We start from the raw sequence: 15,397 nt of genomic DNA on the forward strand, positions 1-15,397 counted from the left end.
TCGGCAGGAAGCGTGTGTTCCTCGTTGGAACAACCAACTTCATCACTAATACCGCCGAAGTCGCAACTTCTAAGTTATATCTATAGTAAAACCTGTGTTTGCCGGACCCTGTACCAAGCGGAATCCTGTACTGACCGGACACATTTTTATACACCAAAGTGCTGTGGATTGAACATGCATCCCTGGATCAAGCGAAGTACTGTCATATCTGGACAGTTTCTGCTGCACCAAGGGGGTCACCAAGGGAGTCCGGTTAGGGTAGGTTTCACGGTGGTACATTCATCCTGCAGGCAGAATTCGAGGTGCCGGTTAACTTAATGACAGCTTGCATGCCGTCCTACCGGTAGGACCCAAGAAATTGCGCCGCAAAAGTGCTTTTGGTAGAGACCTTTCTTGAAACAATAGCTGAGATGAGGTCTTTGTAGGGCAACGTAATGGCGCAAAATGCAAGACTATGTCCAGTGCATCGCATATGTGCGATTTTATCAGTTGTCGAAATGGCCGCACATGCTCCTGTCGGAGCGCTAGAAATTCTGTCCAAAGTGAATTTTGACCATAGCAAATCGATCGTGATGAGGACCTAATGTCTTTCTCAGCTTGCCATGGCAGTGGAATGCAAAATTCCATGCTCCGTTTTCATGGTTACCATGGGCTGTTGCCATGGAATTTCGTTATAATTATGCCTTGTTATGTACAATCCAAAATTTGTGGACTCCTTCATTAGCCCCTTGGCAACAGTTTAGGGTAAAGTTTAGGTCAATGTCAGAACAGAGGCCGTATGCATGTCTGTGTATGATGGTCCAACCGGTAGGACGGAGGTCTATGCACGCTATCATTAATAATATAACGTGTTGCAGGTTATGCATGTGACTTTAATTGAGGTTAGATTCTGTAATAGAGAAGAAAGCTGTGTGCTGTCAACAGATATTGTAGAGCTCAAACATCGATTATGTCCCTTTCGCTCAGAGAATGCCAGTTAGTGGTCTCATTGAAGTGTAGGCGAGTAAATAACCTACAGGTTGTAATTCTGTTCTCTCACACTGCGATTAGTATAACCTCTGTGGCTCGAAATCAATTACAAGATAGTTGAATGCGAGCTGTGTGCGAGATGTGGATGATAGTTGTGGAGTTATACTTCAGTTTATGTACAGGAAAGTTTCTAAGGAACCACATCGCACCGTGATAATCGGCTTCACTTCAACTTCTTCGTACAGGATCTTGTGACCGTTGTCCTGCGCATGTGCCCGCTTTCCTGGGTGCCGCACTGCACAACTGAAGTACGGAGTGGCCATTAGTCTAGCTGTCAAACTGAAGTCATTATGGGGTTATGATAGGTCCGGCGATATGACATGGTCATGTATATTTGCAGATGTTATTCATTCAAGGCCTACGGTGCTCTTTTGTAGCTGATAATTATATAGAAATTTGAGAGTAAATGAGCTTGGTTGAAGTATTGAGCACTGAGCAGACGTTTCAGGGAGTGCAACAAGCACTGTACTGGGCTGGTAATGTCTTGGCTAGCTTTCATCCACTGCTAGGTGTGTAGGGTATTCGTGGGTTGTGCCGGCGGTGGGGGCAGCAGTGGCCTCGAGCTGTAACTCTGAGAGCGTGTGCATGTACTCGTGTATCGGCACCCGCGGCTTGATGGTGTCGTTGCAGCGTGCACAGCCGCAGCCTCCGACCACGTGGACATGCGCCTCGTAGTACCACTCGTTGGTGGTCGCGTCTCGTCGCCGATGCACCATATCCATCGACTCCTGTGGTATTCTGCTCTCCGTGATCTCCAGGCCATTCTCGTCGTCCGCCGTCGCAACAGCGTCAGCAGCAAGCGGTGTTAGTCGCTGTGCGTACAGCTGTAGCTTTGTCACCTGGCAGCACTCACACTTGTTGTCCACTCTCAGCTTGAACACCTTACGCTTCTTTCGGAACTTCAGCTTGCCCTCGGCCACTTGGCTGCCCTGGCGACAGTATCCACGGCATTCGCCAACATTGATCTGCTCTGTTTCGAAGCCGTCGATGGCTAGTTCACGACGTACGGCAAACGCCTGGCAGTTGATCTCTGCTTGCTGTCGGCCTCTTGGTTGACCTATAGCAGAACCAGCAAAGAGAGATTCATTAGAAGATGATGTAAGTGCGGTCTTGTTAGCACGCCTGAGCCTAAGATCTTGCCAGTTGAACCCGATTCCTACTGAGGGTGGCAGAGAAGAGATGCCTAGCAAGCTCTGCTCCCTGGCTGTCTGTAGAAAGCAAAATCACTGGAGAAATTTTCCAGGGCAGGGGGTGAATGCGCATACCAGTGGTCATAGCATATATCTGAGTGATCTGCATCAGCTCTCCTTTCCTCATCTCAGAGAAAGTGACCCTACATGAACAAGGAAGAACTTACCATTTGCTGTGGAAGTGCAGAGAACAAGGCAGCTAACAGCTAATGCCATGAACACTTGCAGCAGGAGCTGGCGTAGAAGATCCGGGGCCATGGCTTTCTCAGCCTCTGTCACTGTCCTCACAGTCGTGTGCAATACTCTGCAGTGAGAAGAAAGTTGAAGAAGACGTTTATGATTAGACTAAGAAGGACGGGTGCTTTTATACCTACTTGTAAGTGTCAGGAGCAATGGCCACGAGGTTTGAAGATAGCACAGGAAAGGGGTGAATAGGGAGGAATACTGCTGAGCCTGGTGCAGACATCCATCATGGCTGACCGCATGGCACCCTGGAATTCGCCCCCGCAACATCAGGGCAGCAGCAGCAGCAGTGGCGGCTAATCAGGAATCAATCCCAGAACCGTCATCTGGTTTTCGACTCCACATCAGTGTGTGTGTGTGTGTGTGTGTGTGTGTGTGTGTGTGTGTGTGTGTGTGTGTGTGTGTGTGTGTGTGTGTGTGTGTTTGTAGGCAGCTAGCTGCGTACACTTGAATACGGAATAGTAGGTATTATTGTCTGCATCACGCACGATGAGTACTTGTTTATGTGTTTAATGTGAGCTCCTAGTGCGGTCAACAAGGAGGCCCTCAAGCAGGTCAAAGGCTCCTCTTCTATCCCATTGTGAGTGTCCAGTGCGGAGTGGTTGCTCAGTGAGTGCCTGAGAGTAGGTTTTTGTGGCATCTTTGTCAGCATCTGGAAAACAGCCAAGCCATGCTTCGCCAGTGGCCAGCCAAACTGGATAATGTCCTGGACTAGATTGATGATGTGCTTGGAGTTTACCATTATCCAACTAGATAAAACACACACATGTTGTGTTTGGGCAGATTCACGGAGCTGTATGGGTGCTTATGAGGTTTTAAGTCTCTGGTTACTCTGCGTTGGTTTTCCTCATCAGGGAGATGATACAGATCATCAGGAAAACACCAGGCCAGGAATGCACACTGGCTATGGAATAGTATGGCTGCGTGCATGCCTTCCTCGTGCTAGCTGGATATGCCTAGAGAATGTAGAGGGGAATGTGTGTCCTTTGGCTGGCAACCCGCTGTGAGAGGAACGTGGGGCAGCAATTCATCTTGTCTTGTAGTAGACTGGTACTCTGTCAGCCTGCCATTTGCGCATCCTTTGATGGGCACTCGCCAAAAGGACCAGGCAACAAGCCGCCATCACTTTGAGTTCGCCCTTTGCGCCACCCTGCAAAGTGGTTTTGCTACCTCCGCTCTCTCTCCGCTCTCTCTCTCCCTCTCAGGTGCTGCACCAAGATTATCAGAACGTTCTTGACGGAACAGCAGTGTTGTTTTTAAAGATAAGTTTAAGCCCCTGTACATGGGAACGTGTGATGGAGCATGCAAGGCTGAGTTTGCCTGCTCAGCCTGACACAGCCGGTTGCACAGTGCTACCAATGATGACGTCTCGCGTGTAGAGAGGAACGCGAGAGGAGACAATTGCGATACATGGTGGGCGTGCTGAGATGCATAATGTAGAGAGATACATGAACTGATAAGATCCCGCTATTGGCTGCTAACTGCCGAGTACTACATCAAGATGGCCTTAACTATTCCAGCATCTGATGCAAGGTAATTAGCAGATCTTTGCACAGGCCGGGAAGAGTTCAGCACGTGAACGCTGTGCCTCATCAGATTATCCTATGTTTCCATGCAACGATAACGTTTTTTTGCACGAGTATGTTACGTTCGTGCTTTTACATTGTAGTTAAGATGTGAGTATGTTCGGCTGTGAATGTGCAAGTTACAGGGGTACTTATCACTACAGTCTGGCTTATTAACTTATAGCAAGTACTAGTATAGGCTACTGATACCACTCTGGGGGGACATTGATACTGTCAAGCGTGTTGCATGCCCCCAGGGGCTTGCTTGCACGTTTGGCAGGCGATGAATTATCTTGCCACTGGAACGCAGGCAATTCTGACATTCGTATGTCTCCAATTGGAGCAGAACTGTGTTTTTGGGAACACTCAATGTTTACCATACACCTGTCATTCCTGTGCCAGGGAAGGCAATGGGAGAAGAATGCTCTGGATTTTTGTTGGGTACTAAACCAGCATGAATTCAGCACTCTTACAAGAGATAGTGGAACCCATGGACGATTGGGAACACTCGATGCATCCAACTACATGCATGTATATTAGACCACCCGTCAGCATGTTTCCACCAGGAATTTACCCTGTGGCAATCTGATTACACGTCTTGTGGCAGAGATCTTCTTGCTACCGAATCAGCAGACCTTAGTAGCATCTGTATTCAATTCAAAGAACATTAATTTTAGACTGGAAGTTTGAAACAGTTCCAAACAGCACGTATGGCCTAACCCTCGTCTACCCGCCTGCCAATTCCAATGCTACAGCTTGTACAGTCAGGCGTTATATCTTCACATAGTGAAATCATCGGTAGAGCCGTAATGTACACACACACACACATACACACACACACGTACACACGTACACGCGTACACATTTGTGCCCTGATAATGTCCACACCGGTTCTTCTTCCAGTTTATCAGGCAGCTTGTGAGCGTGGCCTTCTCTGTCTGGGCAAATATGCCAGACGGACTGCTTTCAACCCAAGGGAACCACTCAGTATTCGTACTTCAAGAACTCTGTCAATGTCCTTCAGACAGCTACCCGTAGAGATAAGCGGGTGCTGAAAGCTGGCGTCTCAGTATCCTCCTTTATTTAGGATTCAATGGGGACCTTTTCTAAATTGTCTTTGAATGACGAATGCTAGGAAAGTCGCTACACATTGGAACTGTAAAACATCAGATCTACATCTCCAAGTATGAAGCCACAGCAACAAGAAACATGATTGCCAGGTGCCAATTGAAACCATGTGTAGTTCTTTTTCAAGTTTCATTTTTTTTTACAGTTTTCTCTTCCACAACCCACCCTGAGTACTGTATCCGCAAATATTTATTGACCAGACATCCTTTTCCATTCCCTCAGCTAGTGAATATTTGACCTGACATCCGTGACTTGCCTTTTGGAACTCTGGGATGGACCCATATGTCCATATCACGTTTTGGAATGCACATTGAGAACTGTGAGTTGTCCAGATAGTCATTCCAACGTGTCTCCTGGAATTGAATCCCATCAGGCGAGAAGTAAACTCAAGAGATGTTTTGTAGTTGAGCAGTGTAGCACACCAGAGCTACATGTACATGTAGCTTTCCCAACACAAATGCACTGCCCTACCAGAAACTAGTACTACTATTTAGTAGGTCGGCAGGAGTGCTTATGAATTATATCCTAGTGCTCTATGTAATAGTACCGTAGTAGCGCTATGGTATGGATAGTGTGGTGATGTCGGGCTCATTATTGCTCCGATCAAGTGCTGGACAGTGGGGCAATTTACCAGGGGCAAACAGCACAGCGCAACACAAAAGGACACTGCAAAGTGCTGGAGATCTGCACTTGAGCATGGCACAATGCAATTGATCAGGCCAGCCCAGAGTGCCACCAACAACAAATCTGCATGGTTTGATGCTGAAAAGGCCCTGAGGGCAATCGGGACCTCCCACGCCTCCCCATGCAAACTGTTCATTGGGCACGATACCACTGAAACAGACACTGGCATGATTGCATTGGGCGAGTGGAGTGGACGGTCTTGGTGATCTGTACAGTGTTTTGCCACATTTCATCACTGTGACCAGGAAGTATAGTTACTAGTAGAACGTAGTGTTACTGAAGACATTGACTCACTCTAGAACTCCACATACTGAAATTGCTACATGCTGGGATACTACATGGCGCCACATATCGCTGACGAACTTTCCAATCCATGCATTCCCATCACAATTGATCCAGTACCAAGTCTCCGATTTCACACTCCCGATGTGTGAATGCGACTCTGTCCCTGAATGATGTCTGCAAAGCATGCCTATGCCAAGCTGATCATACTGTTCGGACTGTAGCATTTATATAGTGGTCCGAGTATTGCCACTGCGAGTACTGCTACTTCTTGTCTTGGCTAGCAAAGCATTGCATGTACGTACATGTATGTTAGATGACTACCTCAGTCCAGCACCGTTAATGACTTATCATAATACTCCACACTGGTTTAGCCCAAGGCCGCAGGTCTACACTGTCCATGGCCTTTTAAAGCCCTTGGCACCTCTTTCTGACCGCAATAGTGTCCTCCTTGTCAGAGTGGTCGTTACTCCACAGAGGGCATAATTAGTACGGTCTCATCATTGGCCAGGCAAAGGTGGGAGCTGTGCCGGATATCCCTAATTGGCGCACTCCATATCCTGTCGACCCATCCAGCCAAGCCAAGTAAAATGATTGCTGTATTGTTTGCACAATGCTGATCATGTTGTTGGCAGGACAGCAGATAGTCAGCAGGCAGGCTCAGAAAGAGCTGCCACCCAGGTGTAGGTTCAGGTCAAGTATAGCCAGCAAAGTGGAGAGTCCTTGACTGCCAGCAACTCACTCCCAGTTCTATCTTTAGTTCTACTTGGTAGTTCAGCTTGCAGTCCACTCGGTCAGAGCACAGGGAGAGAAGGACCAAGCACAGTCCACTCGGTCAGGGCTCAGGGAGAGAAGGACCAAGCACACATTAGCATAAGCAAGACGCCATCACCTTGTCACACTGACAGAGGGCTGTGAAGTTGGAAGTGACCCAATCCTCAAGACGAAGTGCAGCGTAGACGATTCTTTGGGAGATTGCGCAAGGTGTGATTGTCACAGAGGCCCTTCACCATGGGACAGTGAGGCCTGAGGGCACCACAGCGTTGATCCGTGCAATGACAACATGCTGCATGTGTCGACTGATGTTTCTGCTTTTGGATATCAACTTTTCAAGACTGTGCTGTTTCGGACTGTGCAATCTATTCCCGTTGAAGAGATCACATTACGGTCGTTGACAGGTTAGTGACCGCAGAAAAAGCAGATGCTGCACACATTACAAGAGATGAATCTAACCTCATGACCCACCACTCTTGCCTGACAAGATTGGTCGTGTCCCTACTGGTATTATAGTCACGGGATCCTAACGTATTCGTTGGTTTGAGGGAAACATGCAAACAGAAGAAGATCCCAAAGTACTTAGTACAATCCCTTCATCAGGTCAGTCTAGACCACGGCAACAGGAAGTGTGTGTGTGTGTGTGGGGGGGGGGGGGGGGGGGTCCTGCATTCCCTATGCCATGGGTGGTCCTAGCAAAACTGTTCTAGGAGCTAACGTTATGTTTGAGGTTGACTAGCAGCCCACCCCAGCACACAGGAATTGGTGGCGTCCTCCTGATTACGAGTCATACTCAACATTTCCTGATGTGGCCGTGACTGGTGTAACTGGTCTAGCCGTTTGGCATCAGTAGGGAGATCACAAGCACTGGCCAGGCTATGGCTGTGAATCGTAGTACCGCATGGCGGCTCACATTCCACGCAATCAACGCTCAGCCCAATACTAGCTAGCTAGCATTCTACTGCCCTAGCCTAGGTGTCCACTGCTGGCCGTATTCCAGAACCCATCTGCACTCGGCACGTCGTGAAGCATGTGATCTGCCATAATGCTAATCTACATCATTGGGAAATCTGAAACTGACGCATTCCACTGTCCTTATACTGCTGCTCACTATAAAATCAATGGCTTTCTTCCAAGCAGGGCCGCGGCTTGTGTGCCAGTTTGTACCACCAGTTCTGTTTCACACCCTGATTGACTGAGAGCCTTCAAGCGTGAGCCTGACTCCTGAACATCTCACAAGCACGAGTTGTTTCCCTGGAAGCTAGTGCTGCATGACAATCACAGTGAGTACCTCAAATGGGGGGGGGGGGGGGTCCTTTAACACTGGTCAGCTTAGGCTGGGATTTCAGAGCTTGGCAAAGCACACTAATTTACTGTGATGCTGGTAGCATGCCTGTACTAGGCTGCAACGGAGTACAGACAAGTTGGCCCCAAGCCTTGTTTCAATGATATGCCCACCGTGAACAGGACACGGGAGCGTACCTCTGACATGGTGGCCAGCGGTCACAGAGGTCTTTCTGTGCTGTTCTGTCTGTCTGTCTGTCTGTCTGTCTGTCTCTCTCTCTCTCTCTCTCTCTCTGTCTCTCTCTGTCTCTCTCTGTCTGTCTCTCTCTCTCTCTCTCTCTCTCTCTCTCTCTCTCTCTCTCTCTCTCTCTTTTTCTCTCTCTCTCCTACAAAGCTCAGTCTAGATGTACATAGACATGCCGCACCCGCAGTGGAGGTATATCATTGGCAGCAAAATGCAAGCTGGGCTGTTTTCCTTGATTGGCTTGATATCCCGTTGCCAACACACTTAGTGACTACACACGTTTCAAGATGATAACTAACATAATACCAGAAACAAGCCACCATACATTGTACATGTGTACAAGGTACATAACTTTATAGTGCATGCATGTGCAACTACCCATACCAGCAAATGCTTAAAGGCACAAGTATACCTTTGCCTGAGTGTTACAAATAGCCTAGCAACATGGCTATTGTGCCTAGGATGGGGCTGTAGCACTGCTACTTAACTACCGGGGAGTCAAATAAGTAATGATCCCATCCTGGACATGATAGCTCCACTGTGACCAGTTTCCAGCTTCTGCCCACTAGCATTGCTCACGTTCAACTCGGAAATTGGAGCACCATTTATGTTCCAGTGTGCCCTGGAGGTGGAAACATTGCAAATAATTCGGCATGGGCAGCCCATTGAGAACTCTCTAAGCTATGTCGTGAAACTTGTCCGTGTACAAGCAGCGCGGGCACATGCCAAGCTGCAGGACACCTGGCTGCCTACATTGCTGAGCAGCATCTGTCCTGGGGCAATGCGGCGGAGCGCCTTTGAACCGTTTGAGTACATCTGTGGGCACCCTGCCTGCTTTGCTGAAAGGCTACTCCTACAGATTGTGGGCACTTCCCTGATTCGAGTTGCAAACGGATACACCTTCTGATCGACCTGCTTCTTAGTGGACACTCCCAGCACATTCCCCTCTATCAGTGGCATTCAATGACAGGCTCAGATTGCTGCAAATTCCATCTCCACATTCATGAGCGGTTTACCCTTGGTCAAAGGTGGCAAAAGAAAAAAATGTCACGCCACTCAGACTTAACGCAGTAACTGCTTAGCTTGCCATGCTCCACATTTCGCCAAGCATCTTGTTTTGGAAGTGTGAAGGGGATATTCTTGAAAGCAAATAACTCAATTTGCGCTCTTGTCTGGTGTTCTGGACCGGTGCCGATGTTGACCCGTAATCTGTGACAGCGCTTTTGACAGCAAAGCGCTGTTTTGCTACTTTAGTTTTCCAGTACTGTACCCCATCCAACACCTGCCTGCCATGCCAAATCAGTGTAGCCATGCCAAATCAATGTAGCCATGCCTCCATGGTGTCCATAAGGCACTGGGATACGGTTACACAGCCACTCATAGTACTGGTTTTGCTAGTAGATGTTTGCTGCTCAATCACTAATGTACATGAGACCCCGGCTAGGATCCTTATGCTCCTCCTGATCGTGCAGTTATGGCAAAGAGTGCATGGTATGGTGTAATCACATATCATGAACAAATTTGGCCAAGTACACAACTGCACTTCCAAACGGGTGACCTATTGTTTGCAGGCACATGCACACTTGTGTACAACATCACGGGGACACACATACATGTATGGCATGTACTAGTATGGAGTTTGCGTGGTGCTGTAACACTGCAGAGGAATCAGGCTGGTATACATGCGGAAGAAAGCTCGCTTCGCCATAGTGTCTACAGTACATCTCTACAGCAATTGAACTTCACATTGAATTGCGTACATATACACACTCACAGGTCCAGCGCATGTGAGTGTTTCGGTGTAAAGACCACGCACTAACCAGCTAGGTACTGAACTATTAAACACTTGCTTTCAGTGCGCAATGCACATCCAGGTGCATTATCTGATACGAGTCTGTGAGTTTGAAGTACAACTACATACCTGTATTAGCCTCATGTCATCATTGACCCATCAGCCACGCTGAAAGGCAAGACTTCCCTGCTGAATGATTACTGATTAGTGAACATGATGCAGTACGATGTCACACTAAATCTATCATCTTTCCTGGGGTGCAGCCTTGGCAAATCATAGTATCTCCATGTTCAGTAGAACGTGGTGCCAATGGTTTAATTACGGCCCCTTCAGGTTATGCAAAGTTGCGGACACTCGAAATAGGTAGACACCTATCCACAAAGTCCTATCTATGGTCATGAGGGTTAGTTACAGTGCAGGGGTCTCAGCAACACTCAAGAACAATCATGATGACCATTTACAAAACAATAATGTCCTACTAAGGTCACTGTGTTTGTGTGTGCATTTGTTAACAAATTGTCTGCGGCTGTCTTCTCTTCCTTTTCTACCCATATCTGCACGCCAGCCTACTCAGTGGGAAATGTAGGGCTTTGTTCTCTCTCTGATTGTACGGAACAATTGATATTGTTCTGGTTGATTGAATTTTGGAAGGGATGGCCTAAAGGTATGTTGGCAGCATGTTCAGGATGCAATGTTATGTACCATGTGATCATGTTATGTACCATGTGATCATGTTACGTACCATGTCACCGGCATGTGATCTGATCCTGTGTATGCCAACACTGAGCAGTAAGCGTGTTGTACTAATCAACAAAAACTTAACCCCCGCTGCACTTGGGACAAACCTGCTGACGAATGAACAACACATGCAGTGCACTGGTCCGCTCTCCCACCACCATGAGCTTCACATTGCAAGCTCAGTGAGAGTTCATAATACTGACCTGGCATAGGAAAATAGTCACGGGGAAGTTAGTTGTCATTGGCCTTGTGTAAGTCTCCAGAAAAAGTTTCCAAGTATCCGAGTTTCCCATCCAGTATCCTTCACGTGACACTGTCTTTAGACAACTGTTCTTCCACTCTACTTTTAAGTTTTATAGTCTGGTAGCAAGTGTACTAGTAGGCTGCCTTTGTCACCAAACTATGATCACCACCCCAGGACAGCTGCATCTTTCTCCACAGGCATGAATGGAGGTCACACAACACATACACCGTACACGTGCAGGGTACACTGGTGTTCCTGGATATGCTTCTACTTGAGCAGTGAGTGACCAAAACAGGTGGGAATCACACACACATCAAATAATTCAATTTAGCGAAACAAGTGTCGTGATTCGTCACACGTCACCTGCGCTATGGAGTATGATTGCACTGCACAATGCCTGCACTCCGGGGTGTACAGAGTCAGGCCCAGACCCACCTCTCTCTTTCTCCGCTTCTCTGAGTGTATCTGCCCGAGGTGTGAACACCTATCATCCATCTGGCCAGCTGGAATTTCCAGCCGTAAACAAAAATTAATCGTCCCAGGTTGCTTGGACCCGAGGTTGGTATTCACTTGACACCCTAACCCATGTTGCTACTTCAAGAAGTACATGCACTGGAGATGATTGTTCTCTACGTCAGTATTTGCTACAGAAACCAGCTCAATGGCTTGTATTGCAAACTCTGGACTAGGATAACTCTCAGAACAGAGTTGTTGTTATCCGAAGTAATAGCTATGATTGTGTCACATCACATGCTGCGCCGTATACACATATGCGTAGCTTGCACTGCACGTTTCAGTTGACTCGGTTCAGGCTCTCCCTCCTGGCACAGCCTCCAGTGATAGGACTGGAGAATAATTTAGACTTGAATCCAGTAGGGTGACATCTGCTGGCCTGGACCAGCACAGAGTCTGAACTTGTAGAGGTTTAAGTAACCCCCTCCACTCCACTACCGACAAGGCACACACAGTGAACTGGAGAATCTGCTCTCTTCCCTTTTCCTCCTACACAGTCTACCAACACAGCAGTACTAGCTGTGATACCTTCTGCTGAATGTCCAGCACCTCAGCAGGTAGACCACTCTACACAAAATATCAAGATTGGGGCTGCACAGTCTACCAACACAGCAGTACTAGCTGTGATACCTTCTGCTGAAGGTCCAGCACCTCGGCAGGTAGACCACTCTACACAAATAGATCAAGATTGTGGAATACTCTTAGCGGTATTACTGCTATTACGTCCATGTGTAGCTTCTAGCTAATGTTATTAAACTACTCAACAAGTACACTGGATTTCAGATGCTCGTCTTGGCTGACAGAGCCATTACATGAAATAATCGCATTCACAAGACATGTAAGCTGGTGTGTAAACTGGTGTTTCCGGATCCGGATGCAGACACACTTTCTATGCCCTCCGCTCTCTTTGGTCCCTGACTCAGTGCACAAGCCGCACACACACACACCATTTCTGACTTTCCTGGCTGAGGAGAAGGGGGGGGGGGGGGGCTGAGTATAACCCCTACCGTATTCGCAGACTTCAGGTGATATACATGTAGGTGCAACACTGAGGCATGCATGTAAGCATATCTCCCAGTATACTGTGTTTTGAGCCACCAGTAAGATCTGCTTCTGAAGTGCCAGGTAGTTATTCTATGGCAGTTGCATAGCACATGACCACAAAGTGGAGCAGAAACTCCAAGCCGGTCACCATGTCCCACATTAGCCAGCTGCGTCTTGATCTCATGCATGCCGCCCTAATCACACACGGATCTACGGACTCAAACACTCAGTGAGTGTACTGTACACTCAACTGGGATCCAGAGTCAACCCAGTTCATTGCGGTGAATATTCTTGAACAGGATTCCCTGTTTTCATCATTCTGTGAGAGCCAGGCATTGGCTGGTGGAGAAGGCATCATTGCCTGTTCGCTTGGTGAAGTAAAATAAAGAATGCCACACCATGTTTGTTTTTGTCCACATAATTATTTTATTTTACGAGTTGGGTGTGTAAATACCCTGCATGGATCAGGCATGCCTACCCGAGCAGGGTTCGTACAGTATCACACCTCTCCCAGACCTGACGACCATGGACACAATACCCAGGGGAATGGCCGCAATGTCGCATAAGGACGATATGTTTTCGGTAGATGCTGATAACATCGCGAGCTTTGGGGAGTGGGGCGCTGCAGGTCGGTGTCAGCTTCTACAGGAATACGCACCTTTTGTGGGTCAGTTTGGGCGTACAAACAGTAACACAAACAACCGTTCTTACCTTTTCGCCTTGACTTGAGCTGTTGAAAGCTTGGACCACGTGTTGGTTTGAGCCTCCCTAGCAATCACCTATCAGCCCAGTCCGAACTCCACTTCACTGTGTCAACTAACAGCCGTCTTTCACCCACCCAACTGCTGGCGACGTGCTCTTGCCGTCCGCGTTCGTTGTCTGCTTTCGATGTCGTGCTTGCACGCTGCTCCCTTAGGTAGCGAGTCACAATTTCCTCCGAGTTCGAGGCTCTGAGTGTGAGTCTGAGACTTCCAACCACTGGTCACTGCTAGAATTTCTGGATGTGTCCCGTTTATAAGCAGTTGCTTGAAGTCCCGACGGATGCAGGATTGACAAACCGGATACTGCGCAAGTCGAACATGTTCGCGGATGCAAGCCGAGCGCACCACGAGGAAGGCGGAAGGCGATATAATGCACAAATTCCTGCAGCTCCTTGCGTCGAGGGCGCGCGCATTCTGCCAGCTTGTGAACATTTACCACAAACATTCACTCGGTCATTCGATCGTCCGAGTAGTGAATGCATGAATAGTTCGTCCATTGATAGCGGCTCTCGGATTAGCAACCCGCGAGCCTTCTCGCTGCAGCCACGGAGAGTACTAGGCACGCACGGGTCAAATCAAGGAAGGCTGCCGTGGCTCCTCTCGCATCCTCAGCTAGCTACCACACGAGCCTTGGGCATAGGCCAATGCACCTACACGCTACATTCCGATGTCCGATCCGAAGAGCCCGAAAAATTACCTTCACTCGGAGACCGAGGCTGAGCCTAGCCTAGCCAAGCCATGCTGGCATGAGCCGGGAAGGACAAGTACTATTATATCATGTAATTTTAGGTGTATTTAAATTTCGGTGTCAGGGACCAGCCAGGTTTCAGGTGTAATGTAGAATTAGGTGACCAGCCCACCCTTCACATACAGTGCATACTCTAGTGCCTATTAGGTGTAATCTAAATTTAGGTGCCTGAATTCTCTACCGAAATTACCGAAATTAAAATTACACTGAAAATAACGTGTTATACAGTAGTGACATACGCGTGTTGGTCTACGACTAGTCGACTACACTGCACCAACGCAGTATGATCGATAGTTAGTCGAGTCGCAAGTGCACTTCACTGTCTTCAGAGACTAGGACGTCACGATCCCTGATGCAGTGCGCTCTCGAGCCTCCGAAGACGTGATCTCCAGGTCAGATGAGCTGAAGCGGACTCTGAAAAAGAGGCGATAGACGCGGATCGTGATCTACATCATGGTCTGGTAATTATGAGAAGTCGAGTGGACATTTCAAAGAGATAAAGCTCGTGTCTTGATTAATATGATACCAACGTAAACTGTGCCTAGCGCCTCGAGAGTGTATGCCAACTTTAATAGGGGAGTTGTTGTCGTTGAGAGTCACTCCCTCAACTCACCAATACATGATACACACTTAGTAGTGTGGACTCGGTACCAGCATCCCCACTGCATTGTCCCATGCAGTTTGTGAGATTGTGAAAATAGTCATAAGAGTTAAGACTTCATTAGCAGGTAAAATGTGCTACTTCTCCGTGACTCCATTGCGCCGATCAAGCCTGGGGATAGCGCCTCATGTGCACACCTCCCTCTCCCAGTTCCTCACCCCAGAGTTTCCGTGATATGCCTATAGTCTAGAGTGTGGGTCATATTGATTGCAAATTTGTAGCACTCCATTGCTCAGTCTTATTACCGGTACAGTATTTCACCTTTGCGCACTCATTGTCATGTCCTGGAGCAGATCAGAGCAGAGGAGAAACTAAGATCTTACTTGAAAACGTGTGTTCAATGCTCACGTATACGTACAATCATGTAGATCTACATGTACGTGACACTTACATGTACATGTATTATCGACTGGGCATCGGGATGGTGATGCTCTATCAGTAGTATAGGGGGAGGGGGTTCTGGCTCACCTGAA

The 15,397-nt window shown here is 47.9% G+C and overlaps 1 protein-coding gene across 1 annotated transcript; it reads right to left on the reverse strand.

The window, feature by feature from the left end:
• Window positions 1-819: 819 nt before the first annotated feature.
• Window positions 820-14,069, reverse strand: LOC135822553 (uncharacterized). Its single transcript, XM_065335354.1, has 3 exons — window positions 13,466-14,069; window positions 2,387-2,523; window positions 820-2,086 (listed from the first exon to the last, which is right to left on the reverse strand). The coding sequence occupies exons 2-3, from the start codon at window positions 2,475-2,477 to the stop codon at window positions 1,518-1,520; spliced, it is 660 nt and encodes a 219-aa protein (XP_065191426.1). The 5' UTR covers window positions 2,478-2,523; window positions 13,466-14,069; the 3' UTR covers window positions 820-1,517.
• Between the last annotated feature and the right edge of the window lie 1,328 nt (window positions 14,070-15,397).

This window comes from Sycon ciliatum, chromosome 8, assembly GCF_964019385.1.
Source record: "Sycon ciliatum chromosome 8, ocSycCili1.1, whole genome shotgun sequence".
NCBI lineage: Eukaryota > Metazoa > Porifera > Calcarea > Leucosolenida > Sycettidae > Sycon > Sycon ciliatum.